The 13542-nt window shown below is 36.6% G+C and overlaps 1 protein-coding gene across 7 annotated transcripts in view; it reads left to right on the top strand.

The window, feature by feature from the left end:
* Positions 1-13542, top strand: part of TTLL7 (tubulin tyrosine ligase like 7) — a 77145-nt gene that overhangs the window by 23125 nt on the left and 40478 nt on the right. For 6 of the 7 annotated variants that reach the window (XR_005106775.1, XM_037404502.1, XM_037404505.1 and 3 more), the window contains 4 exons: positions 4295-4453; positions 6057-6273; positions 8813-8977; positions 9780-9938. Coding sequence is in view for 6 of the 7 variants with exons in the window: in XM_037404502.1 (XP_037260399.1) it covers positions 4295-4453; positions 6057-6273; positions 8813-8977; positions 9780-9938 (700 nt within the window). In the remaining variant the exon portion in view is untranslated. The remainder of the gene's footprint in view (positions 1-4294; positions 4454-6056; positions 6274-8812; positions 8978-9779; positions 9939-13542) is intronic. The other variant, XM_037404508.1, reaches the window with a different exon arrangement.

Below are 13542 nucleotides of genomic sequence, written 5' to 3'. Positions count from 1 at the left end.
TTCTGTTTCATAACTACAACACGTAGCATGTAGAATGTATGCAACTATTATGATGCAAATATTATGTGCATTGCTATGGTGTCTGTGTCCTACATGTAGGCCAGAACTCCCTTGTGTCAATACATGCTACACAAGCACTTTTCACTGCCCCTTCCAGACTTACACTCTAAGTACAAACATAGAGGTAGTGCATGGAGGCAAACAGCTATTTGGAGAGCTCTTGGAAACAGTGGAACAACATTAGTTGGTTGGTAGGCAGTGGTATCCCTGTATTCTGTATTATAAAAAAACTGTGCAAAACAGACAAAAGACTTGTTATTATGCACACATTGTTATCAAATACAGTCTGATTATACCTCTCTCAACCGACTGAATTCTGAGTTGGAAACAGTTTAAAGGTACTTGGTGTGGAAATTGTACATATTATAGATAAGATGGGAATAATTTCTCTGACATGGTCACTCTGAGTCAAACATATCTATGTTGTGACTTCAGTTAATATCACTAGATATATCAGGGTTTTAATCAGTCTTTTTCACAGTACTAGCCTCACAATTCATTACTTGGTATTCATATTTTATAAAAATCAAAATGAAATGCCTTGAGACTGTTTGTGAAATAGACATATGTATGTGAAATCAAGTCAGTTGGGATATGTAGTTTGGCAGGCTTTTCTCTGTGGAGTGGAGGATTTTGTCCTGTACAGCTGCTGCTCTGTCTTAAAATTTATTTGAACAGGATTGTGCAGAAACACTAATTCTGTTTTCTTGATTTTCTGCTGCACGCAATCTTTTCTATTCCTGCTACTGACTCATACAGAATAGCTGTGGGTTTTGTACTGTCGAGAGTTCATGAAACAACTGCTGAGAAGAGGTGGAGAGTAGACTCTTCTTTTTCTTCTGCATCTACCTTTGTTGTTACACTGTTCTCACCCTTCCGTTTCATGCAAGCTGTTGGGAATGGATCAAAAGAACAAATATACTGGATTCTGAGAGGCAAATGCTATTCAGGAGGAATTGCACTTCAGGAATTCTTCTTACAGCCAATATCCAGGCACTCCAGATCACAAGTTTTTGTATGCAAAGGGTGGAAGGGAGTGGTGTAATACGTAGCAGGTCAGATATGAAAGAAGGCAACTCAGGACAGAAAGTATGGGGACACAGAGTAGTGGGACAGATTGAAGCAGGAATGTAATTGAGAACAAAAGTAGGAGCAAGCATAATTTTCAAGGGGAATAATCAGAACACAGAAAAGAAAAAAAAATAGAAGTGCCATTGTAGGGCCATCCAGATATTAATTTCTGTAAATGGTCTCTTAGATGAGGTCTCCTCATGTGAAGGATAAATGTGGTTACAGAATGAATATGGTAAGTGGGGGAGGAGGTGTACAGGATGAATGGGAACAGACCTATGTATGAGATGGCCTTTTTTGCAGCGCCTTTGTTGTTTATGTTTAAAAGGTTTGTGAACTGATCATGGGCCAGGAATAGTTCTCATCTCTACCTATCCACTAACTTTCATACTTGAAAAGTCAGAGGATCATGAAATCTGGGCAGTGGAACCTGTGTTATTAGACTGACAAGTCATGTCTTTAGTAACCTATGTTTTGTTCAGCACCTTTGATTCTTTTGCACAGAAAGTGCTCTGAGAAACAAGAACACAGTCTGATAACATCCATGAACTAAAATAGCCCTCAGAAGAACAATAATTTGCTGTTTAAATCTCAGACCTCCTGATAAGGACTGCAAAGGCTAAAGGATAGAGCAGCACAGTGAAGAAGTGGTTACCCACAGTAGTGGATAGCAGATGTGCTGGAAAATAGGGCTATTGTAATGGAATAGGTCTTGATTCTGCAAGCTACTTGATGATGTTTCTAAGCCATTTCTGAACAGGGCCAAGCAGGGAAAGAACAGAGCTGAATTCTTTTGTCAAAAGTTTTAGTGAGCACCAGAACTTGTAAACAACGGTTAAGTGTTCTGCTTCATATTATTGTTTGTAGTCTACTCAGTTATGTATAGGATAGAAAAAGGCATATAGAACTAATGTACTTGCAGTCACAAAATAATATATCTAGAATACCATGAAGCTATATTCACTGTCTAGGGAGTATATGTACTGAAACCTGTAGGTTAGTTAAATGGAAGTCTTTATCTTCAGGATGGATACGGTAAGTAATTTCGAGAGGGATAGAAACTAACACAGAAATTGCATTTTGCCTAAAAGTAGAATAATTTCTGCCTAGATAAGCTATTCACTTAGCAAGGTAATAACATTTGTAAATATATAGTAGATGGAGAGCAGTTATGCATGAGTCATAAATTATACCTATTTAAGTTTTTTAAAACTTTTTCTGAATATTTGGTGGCTTTCATGAAATGAGATTGGTAAATGTAACAGTTACAATGAAGCCGTAGAAACACTGAACCTCATGCAGTACTTCAAGACTACTGTAGCTATTGTGGTTTCTACAGAGTGTTTGTTGGGTAGCTGGCTAAACAATTTGGTGACAGTCTATCTATTATACCAGTAGGGCTTGGCTAGAGTCCTAGCCTTACAGATGTAGTTGGCAGCTCTGTTTTTTTCCCTTATTCCTTGAGTCACTTGAAGAAAGTGTCTTATGCTGCATCGGGAGTATTATGTAGGCTTGTAGTAGAAATTAAAAATTGAAATGCTATTGTAAGTCTCTTTTACATTTATGTTACCCTGATGCTGTTAGTTTTCATTACAAAAGGAAAAGTAGGCCTACATCTGTAACTAATTAAAAAGTATTAAAATCCATCATAGTGTCACTTTTAAAAAAAATTAAAGCTGGGGAACTTCTTATGTCAGTTAATTTCTTTTTAAACACCCAATCACTTTCTGTTGGTCTGTGGATATTTGTATTTTAGATCTGTTCCACCCTATGTCACAGAGTAGTTTTGAGTTACCCAAACTAATTTCATATGAGGTTATGTATGAAGTTTCAGGTACTCAGAATACCTGAAACAAGCTAGCTGCACCAGTATTTAACTCAGCAAAGACCACATTTATTCTGCTGGGAACTATGGTATACCAGTCTGCATAGAACCACCAAGTCCACATTGCTCCTGTAACTTGGCTGTTAACCAGTATTAAAGCTACTTTGCTTAAAGCTAATCCACATGTATGTAGCCCATACTGCCAGTCTGGTGGGGGTATATGCTTCCTGTCTGCCAGATACACAGCTTCGAGTGATGGAAACTTCTACAAACTGAATTCTTCACCATTTTCCCTCTTCTATTTGACTTTTCTATACAGAAAACAGCTCTAAAGTGAGATATGCTCACTACCTCTTGTGCCACAGCTGTTAAAGCATGGAGATTGGAACCTTGCTCCATCTTTTAACCAAAGTCAGTTTCAGAGATTGTTCCCTGTGGTGTCTTAACAGTTTTTTGTTTTCGTTCTTCTGTTTGCTCCTCCCCCAGCCTTGCTTTGCATTTCTTTGCTTTCTTTTGATTAAATAAGGTGTTCAGGGAATGTTATTAACAATATGCTGGTACCAAACACAAATCCAAGCTTGTGTGTTTTACCCTATATTGGAGGTGCATGAGCAGTTGCTTGGTCTGTATCAAAGTGTATTTACCACAATTCCTTTAGATCCTTTTAAAATTCCTTCTAAAGACTAGAAAGAAACAAAGAGCTCCTCCTAAGTTGCTTCCATTTTAATTTTAAATTCAGTCCTTGTTACTAATGCTTTTTTGAGCCACGAAGAAACTCCAGATGTCCCAGGTTCTCTTTTTTTTTTTTTTTTTTTTTTTGTGTGTGTGTTGATCCTCATACATCCCCAAACACAGAGCAATATGAAAATTAAAATACTTGCCAAATATCCCCACCTCTCCCAAGGGGAACAGGAGGAAAAATAAAAGAAAAAAAAAAAAAAAAAGAGAGGAACCCTGGAGTCTGTTAGGTAGGGACAGATCTATAATCACATGATCTATTTTACGTTTAATATTTCTAAGAATAGGAATAGCATTAAATCATCTAAGCAACTGAACAAAAAATCTTACCAGGATTGAGGTGGATGCCAGTAACATAATAAGCAGATATGGCATGATAATAAGCAAAAATGCACAAGATGGTCTGCTTTTGTTTTTCTTAAAGTATGCATATGAATATGTTATAGAGCTCTAACTATTAAACAACTGCAAAAGTTTGTTTTCATGTTATAGCATTTTACTAAAAAAGTTTTGTTGTCAAGTTTTATTGTAAGTGCTTTTTAATCCTGAGGATTGAAACATCAAAGTAGTTAAAATATTTTAACGCACACTTTTTTGCAGAATGATCAAGAGTCAGCCTCAGGAGTATAGTTTTATTCCTCGAACATGGATCTTCCCTGCAGAATACACACAGTTTCAGAACTATGTAAAAGAACTGAAGAAGAAGCGTAGACAGAAAACTTTCATAGTCAAACCAGCTAATGGTGCGATGGGACATGGGTAAGTTGTGTGTTAACTTCAGTCATCTTACCCATTCAAGGTTAAATCCAGTGCTATTTACAACACTAACAGAAGCTGTGTATTAGTAAAAAAAATTGTATTTCAAAATGTATGATGTGTGAAAGTTCATGTACTGGACAAAGGCTTAACAAGCAGAAACAGCTAAAATACAAAGCTAAATCAAAGTGGTATTTTAATGTTGTTCTGAATGTGGCATAACTAGTAAATGCATTTTCTGATGAAGCTCAAATAATTCTTAAGATCACAGTTATTTTTATTGTGAATTTATCTGTTGTGCTTAGATGTAGGGGGTGAGATTGTATTGGGCATAAATGGCAGGGTTTTTGTGGCTGGGGGCTGCAGGGGTGTCACGTGTAGGAGCATGTCAGGAACTTCCACAGCTCTGAGACCAGCCTAACCACCCCATTGTGTGCAAAAACTGCAGCTAGTCGGAGAAGCACATATTTAAGAGCAGCAGCCATGAGGTGTAGGAGAAACAGGAGATGCTGTTGGGGGATGTGGCTGGAGGTGCACTCTTGGGAGAGGTGACACCTATGCTGGAGGAGGGACATTCCTGAAGAGACCGTGACCTGCAGTTGGGTCAAAACAGTTTTGCCTGTGACAGGGCTGCACAGTCAAAACATGAGATAAATATTGCAATTTCATTCATAACTCTGTTCTTGGTTTTAGATATTTCAATTTTAGCTTTTATTGCTTTTAATATCAGTTTGGATTATACAGTATAGTAAGGCTCTTAGTTATTGAAAATATTTCAGAATCAGTGTAAAAGTAAAGCCTCCAGACTTTTCCATTTCCTTATTTTTCAGTCCTCTTGATAAAAGGCAAAGATAAGCTGAAGTGAAAGGCAGCAGCGTAATTCAGAGAAATGTCTAGAAAATACTTAAATCTATTAGGAATATTCAGTACCAGAACACTGAAATATATCATAAATAATAGAGGGTAAGATTAAGGCAAGAAAGCTATGGGAATTCCGGGTTAATAATTATACACGGAAAAATATTAGCTATTACAGTTTTTTAAAAGTCTATGTCGTTAGGGACTGCCAGTTTGTAGTCCATATATAAACCATTTATCATTCTGATGTGGAAAAAGTGGAATACAGAAATACGGAGACACCCTTAGTCATACTGCTCAGTGTCCTGCTTTGCCAGCATCGTTACTAAGTCAGGTTAGCACTGAAAGTTTTCTGCAACCTGTATCTCGGGCAGAAGTTGTGACAAAGACTGGAAGCCTATTTTTAGAGCTGCAGGGGGAATAATCACAGAAGCTGGAGACTGGTCATTCTGTCAAACAATTTCTAAGTGTAGAGGGAACCCATTATTACAAATTGTTGAATCAAAGGAAGCAGAAAGTTATTTTGAAATGGGTCATTGCCTTTTTTTGATCCAGTGAAGCACCATAAAGGACAGGAAAAAAAAAGTGTAAGTGAATGGAACTTTTTCTCTACCCTATGAATTAGACATGTAAGTCTCTTTCACCAGGTAGACCTTAGCCTGACTACCTGGCTGGGTGACCATGAAAATCTATTTCAAAGACTAATGTCAGAGTTCCATGTTTTTAAAATAACTTTTGTTTTTACCAGGATCTCTTTAATAAGAAATGGAGAAAAGTTACAAGCTCAGGATCATTTGATTGTTCAGGAATATCTTGACAAACCCTTTCTTATGGAAGGCTACAAGTTTGATTTACGCGTGTATATTCTTGTAACCTCCTGTGATCCTTTAAAAGTATTTTTATATCATGATGGACTGGTGAGAATGGGCACGGAAAAGTATTATCCCCCCAGTGACTCAAATTTGGTAAGTTGGAGTTCATTCCAATTTGTTGCTTATGCATGTAGACTTTTACCTGTGTAGTGTTTGGAGCAGGTAAAATAAGTTGTGTCATGAGGTTTAATTTGGAATTCATCTGGCTGAACTTTTGCATTGTCATTGAAGAGAAAAAATTTACATGAAAGGTATTTAACTCATGCTTTTTTATCAGAATCACAAGTATAGCCATATTTTTGCTTATGTATAGAAATTTTATGTGACTGTGCATGTATGTATGCTAGAGTTTAAATATTTCTTAAAAGAAAGCAGATGATGTCAATTATTGACATTCAACCCAGAAAAAATGAAGTAAATTAATTTCCAGAACAGTTCGATTGCTTTTATATTTATCTGGGACTGAGTTTGGGGTGGGAGTGAGGATCAGGTTTGTCTCCTGCTAGATTATTGTTTGACATCTCTGAAGTTTAGAGCTTCTGCTGAGGACCCAGCAGTGTTTCAGCCATTGTGTGGGGAGCCTATGCAGAAAAGAGAGAAACGGCAACACAAAAAGCCAGTGCATGAGAGTGGCCCCTGCAATCCCTGAGCGTGAGGGAACCTGCTGCTGGGACTGTTTGTCAGTGACCGCTTCAGCAGGGAGAGGTGTATGTACTTGACAACTTTAGGATAATACAGCAGGGCTGCCTGTAAACTTGCAGAGAACCAAGAGATGGTAAGAGACATGCTAAAGTTTTTGGACACTTTAATCCTCCTGTTCACTCTATGGCATCTTCCCTTGTTGAGATGTGTTACGCCTCTCTTCTGGCACAGACCAAAATGTGGATGTCTGTTAGGGAAGAAGTAGATCTGAAGCATTGGGAGGCGTCAGTAGATCTGAGTTTCTTATACCTCATTCTATGCTCCGTAGATACAGTATCATTTCTTTTCTATACCATATATGTTTAGAGCTGCTTCAGTGTACTTACGCAATACACAACACATGGAGGGGCTTTTTCCCTACTTGCCAATTAATATTGTGACTGTCTTTTAGCACACCTTCAAAGAATAGAGATATAATTTGGAGCCTAGTATAAATGGTATATCTGGAAGTGTTCCAAATTGGAATAGTTTGCTTTTAATGTTTTTTTTATTGTTATTAATCTCAGCATTAGCAGCACTCAAATATGCCTTGAGTGGATAAATACAACAGGCAGTTGTTTCTGTGTTCTCATAACCGTTCATCTTATAGTTTGTCTATTGTATGAAATAACCTGGCTTATCAATGATGGCATTGGGGTTTTTTTGGATGACATTGTTCCACAGTGACATTGTTCCAGATAACTTCAGACTAAAGATTAGTTCAGATGTTTATTAAAACACTTTCATGTCTTTGTAGTGTGAAAAATCATTGTTTTTTTCTGAAATAATTTGGATTTCATGGAAAGATGACAGTTACAATGACTCAAAAACCATAGGTGTGGTGATAGGCATGATTCTCAAAGCAGTAATTGGAAGCCATGGGAGAAATTAATTACTTGTAGTGCTAATACAATGTAGTGTTAATTAGCCTGCAATTAAATTGATTTGTTTTGTTAATTTCATTAAGGTTTTTTTTAAACATAAGTAAATGCAGTGAGATAAATGACAGAGGAAAGCTCGTGTTATCTGTTGGCTAGCTGATCGAAAAGGAGCTGGAACAGAAAGTTTATGGTCAGCTTAGAATATCAACTAAACTCAATAAGGTATAAACATGACAGAGAACTGTCACAGTGATAAGGACACTCATCATGGTGTAGTGCAAGTGGAAAGCTGAATTAGTATGTGTACTGGGAGACAATGTAAATATATAAATAATGATTTATAATTTGGCCTTGGAAAGGCAATTGTTTTGTTTTTTTTAATGCAACTGGTATCATGAATCTATTGCTGGTGACATTTTGCTCCATAAAGGAACTATAGCACTCACTCATTTATGTAATCTCTATCTTGAAATTTACCTCCCTCTGATGTATGGCTACCAGACAGTCAAAATGAGCAATTTTGGCAGGTATCAACATGGCAGATGAGTTTATATGTAAAAGATAAAGTACTGCTATCAGGAGAACATTTCTCATAAATAAACTACAGTGAAAACTGAAATGTGGGATTTTCTGTGAAACAGATGCTGGAGTGTTAGCATGTTTAAAGTTGCACTTCCAAATACCATCTTTATTGTTCGTTTTTTATATGAAATTGAATATAATCGTTCTGTAAGTTATGATAATTCCTCTTCACTTCTTTAGGTAGTTTATGTACAGACCTGTAAAAATGGCAGCTGTATTATATTGCCTAACCAGATGTTGAGGGGTAGATTAGTTGACTACAACTGGTTTAAATACGAGTGCGGGTTTTATTATAAGAAGTCTAGAACGTTCAGTAGGTGAAATCTCCAAGAATCAGACCCACTAAATCTGCACATAGTGTATTTGCAAATACAAACTGTTTGACTACATCATTATTGATTTAATGTATTTTTTTCTTTTATTTATTTTGAATTGACCATTCTAGAGCTGTATTTAAGGTGTTTTAATGTCTTTTTTCCCTTTTTTAGAGTCAATTGTATATGCATCTGACTAACTACTCTGTCAATAAACATAATGAACACTTTGAACGGGATGAAACAGAAGACAAAGGAAGCAAACGCTCCATAAAATGGTTTACTGAGTTTCTAGAAACAAATAATCTTGATGTCTCCAAATTCTGGAGTGATATTTCAGTAAGATAAAGCTAATACACTTTTCTTTATTTTGTGTATTCTTAGAAAATTAATTGCTTCTTCCACCCACTTTACTGGAATCCAGAATGATTTTTGAAACTTTACTAATCCAAATTCTCAGCAGTGCATGCCACAAAGGACATACTATAAATGATTATATTTTTTAAAAGACTAAATTCAGACTGATTATAAATGTAATGTTAAACTTTTTCTGAAGGACAAAAGCCCTTTCAAACAGTTATTCACATAAGTAATACGATAGAAAGGAACCAACCCATTTAAATTCTTGGAGGCTTTTTTAGAGTATAAAGTGAATTTTATGTGTGAATATTGACAAAATTGTAGTCAGCGTTGCATATGTCTGTAGACTGGACCCTGTGCCATTGAAGTCAGTGGTTATGTTACGGGTGTCCTTAGTTGAGGAATAGACCTAAGATTGTTAGAACTTAGGCACCATCTGTGCGTATGATCCTGAGAATATCGAAAATTATATTGCAAAATGAAATTTGTGAAGAATGGCTATACTATACTTTATTCCCAATATGTCTTTAGTATTTAAATTAGTACATATCTAAAAGTACGTGTGCTATGGAAAGTATAACAATATACTCTAGAGCTATATAAAAAAATATATCCGTTACTCCATAGGAATAGTTTATCTATTATAGACCATTTATTTGGTAATTCTTTTTTTTAGTAGATACTTTAATGAATTTTAAAAAACTGAAGTGTGAAACACATTAGTTCAATATATACTGGTGTCTTCTCTCCTGATGAATTTTTCTGAAAAAAATCCCTACAGGAGTTAGTAGTGAAGACTCTCATAGTTGCAGAGCCACATGTTCTTCATGCTTATCGCATGTGCAGGCCAGGGCAAGCACCAGGAAGTGACAGTGTCTGCTTTGAAGTCCTGGGATTTGATATTCTGCTGGACAGAAAACTAAAACCATGGCTCCTAGAGGTAAACCTCTTTAAACAAATGTAAAGTAAATTTTTGAGAGTAAAGTTAACTAAGCCCCAGTTGAATCCATATCTAAGTAAGAAAACTCCAAAGAAAATCTGTGTGTTGCAGGAGGTACTGTTGAAGAGTACATAGATGGTGCTTTTTTTGCAGCATCCATGTGGAAACACTGCCTTGCAGTGATTTTTGGAGATTCAGGTAAAGGTAATTGTTTTTCTGGAGGAATGTTGCATTTCAGAGGTTTTTGAAAGTTCTAATGAGAAACTTGATGTTGATCTGGGTGTTATTTTAGCTGAAGGGTCTTATTAATAGCAATTGCATGCTACATAGATTTCCTTCATGAGTATGGCTCTGTAATATGGCTCTGGCAACTTTTGTGAATATATGATTTTTATTTTTTTTTGGGGGGGGTGGGGGGGGTGGGGATTCATTTCATCCTGTGTTCTTTTCTTCTCCCATGGCTTTTAAAAGAACACACATAAACAGAGGAAACTAATTCAGTATACGTGAAATGTTGTCAAAGAATTGGCATGAATGGACTGGAAGAAACATTTCTCCTCTGATATATTAGTGGTACAGTTAAGGATAAGTGGTGTTTGCACACATTTTCAACCAGGAATGTTTGAGGTTTGTCTATTGTGTCTCTTTAATTACACTACTAATAACATATAGATGAAGTTCTTGCCTTTTTTCAGATTGTCTTATGTCACTGTGTTAAATGATCGGGAGGAAAAAAGCAAAATGTATTAAAAATCTGTCTATTGACAGTAAATCATGAATATGATTTGCCTACTGATGAGCAAAATGTACACAATTTACTGAATTATAGCTTTCTTCTCAGGCCATTAATACTGTCAACAGGTGTTTTGTTGTGCTTGTTTCTCTCAGCAGTTCAGTATAATTTTATTTAGAAAAATAAAATTCCTTCACTGTTGCCCTGCAGACAGACATATTTGGTGGCTTTGATGTGGTAGCCAAAAGCAGCACATGACATGAACTTTGTCTGTACTACACTGACATCTTCTGTTCTTGTTGTGCAAAGCCCACTGTCCATTTGATTTAGCTTTACACTTCCAGATTATCATCTATCTATAGGTCGCCTGTAGCTTGCATATAAGTGTCTGTATTTGTTCAAGTACAGACTGAAGTTGGTCTGTGTATGCATTTCGTCCAGCTTTATAGCATATGGTGACAGACCTCTTCTAGGAGAGATGGTGAGTCAACCTGCGTAGTGAATCTGTTCAGGATACCCCTCTATCTCCTTTACATGCAATATGGAGATTTTAGGAGAGCTGATTCACCATTTGTGATAATGGGTCTCAGAGGAGAATCATACTATCCCAGACTCCTTGTTTATGATGGAGGGATCTCATAAAGTATTAAGTGCTCTGGTATTTTGCGTTGCTAGAGAATACTTCAGGATTTAGAATTGCATACCTGGTTATTATTTTTTTAAATACAGAATTCCAGTTATTTCCTTTTCTGTTTTTGGTGATACAGGTATCCTTCAACTTATTTTGCCAGACATTGAACTAAACTTAACAGAAAGTTCAAACTTTGAAACTTAATAATTCAGTTCTTATACTGATCCACTGACTTTTACTGTGCTTGTTCGTGTATTTTGCAGCACTCCCAAAAACAAACACACAGTATGTACACTATATATGTGTAGTAAAGATCAAATATGCGGTGTGTATATATATATACAGTACACATACTCTGTGTGTGTATGTATGTATATTTATATATAATTATTTATCCCCCCCCCCAAAAAAAAAAAAACCAACAAAACAACCGTTCTGGCTCCTTCCCCAGCTTTCTACTCTTTTATCTTTCCACCATTTCCATCTTGCCAAAACCCCCTTAGGGGAGTGAATCATTCTTTTTAACAGTGGTAACAAGAACTAATCACAAAGCCCCAAATGTTCCCAGTGTTACAGGAAAATTGCCAAAACAGGATTAGGATGGTAAATCTAGTCTCATGTTTCCATCCTCATGTAGATTTTCTGTTATAAAGATAGGTTAATAAACTATTATAAGCAATAAATTGTGCTACATTATAATGACTCTGCTTTCCTAAGACGACTTCTGTTTATATTGCCTTCATGCTATGTAGCTCTCCTGCTCCTTGATGGTACTGAACTTCCGGAACCTTCTATCGAAATGAGGGCTGTGGGAAATGCATGATTGCCATCTTGTGGCACCAAATGTTTCTGGCAACCATCTGTGCAGTCCCAGCAGCCTCCATCCTTTCTGAGTAGCAACAACTACCTAGATCTCCTGTCAGTTCCCAGAAAATCTAGGTTTACGCCTTTTGACCAAATTTTCCAAACTATGTTATTTTATGTAAGTGAGAGAATCATACACTTGAAGTTCTTGGATGGACTCCAGCCTTGTTCAACCTTATTATATCCAGTTGGGATCACAAGTTGTGATTGTTGGAGAAGGTCACATTTTAATAATTGCCTCAAGTGCAGGGTACCCAACTCCCCTTGTGATTTATGTGGGTGAGAGAAACTCACCTTATATACAGATCACAAATTTATTATTTAGTGTAACTGAACTAGCAAAATCTAGTCAAATCAATCTATTATCAGTCCAGATAAGATGACTTTGGACATCTTAGGCCAAAGTATCCAGTTTCTAATTTCTGTTAATAAAATAGTTCAATTTTATTTTTACATACACAAGCTTTCTGGTATTTACTCCTTTCTCTTGTGTTACACTTACTTGTGCCCCTGGGGATCCAAACAAGGAGCAGGAGAGCTCTACTTCTCAAAAAAACCCTGGGTAGCTTATAACAAGTAGCTGATAGCAAGTTGTCAGAGTCTTGTGTTCTTCACCAGGAAGAACACGCTGTTGATGGTGAAGGTTTCTCCCTATTTGCTCTTAGCTTCACTTAGGGTTATTTTTATTCATTTGCTGCCACTCTCCAGTGGCTTACTGGCTGTTCATTTGCTGGCCAGCAACTTTGCATTGTCTCCAAGTTTTACCATGGTTTGTTTTACATTCCCCGGATTCTGCTCTGTGTTCTCTTTGTTATCCCCAGACCCAGTGTTATCTAGTTAACAAGGCTGCATTCCTGTGGTGAACGCTACCTGGCCACTGTGATTGTTGTACATCTCAGAGTCTCTGGACTTTCAAAGCCTTTGCTATCATTGTTTGCTTGTACTTTTGAGGTCCCTCATACAATCCCGTTTTTTGTCAACAATCTTAAAGATGTGCCTTCCTGATAAAAATACTAACATTGTATTAACACAATCTAGTCATGTGTATGTCCCGGTTCTCGGGTCATTGAATCCAAATAATTGTGTCCCGGCTGGCAGATGCACGTACAATGCTTTGTACAGTTATTGTGAATACCTATTGTGACAGTATCACTGATTAGTCATCAACCGTATGTCTTGTCTGGAAGCAAGGCATAGCCACATGAAAAATAAGGGATAATACTTTTTTTAAAGGGGTATTTGAAAGGAGAAGCAATTTTCTTAACATTATGTTTTTGCCCAAGACTTCTCAATATTTTTAGCCATGAAATTCTGACAAAAGAAGACACTTTGTTCTATTCAGTATTTAGCTCCTTACATAAGTAAAATTACATGCC

This window comes from Falco rusticolus, chromosome 11 (genome assembly GCF_015220075.1).
Source record: "Falco rusticolus isolate bFalRus1 chromosome 11, bFalRus1.pri, whole genome shotgun sequence".
NCBI classification, from domain to species: Eukaryota; Metazoa; Chordata; class Aves; order Falconiformes; family Falconidae; genus Falco; species Falco rusticolus.
This window is presented reverse-complemented; position numbering and strand designations above follow the sequence as displayed.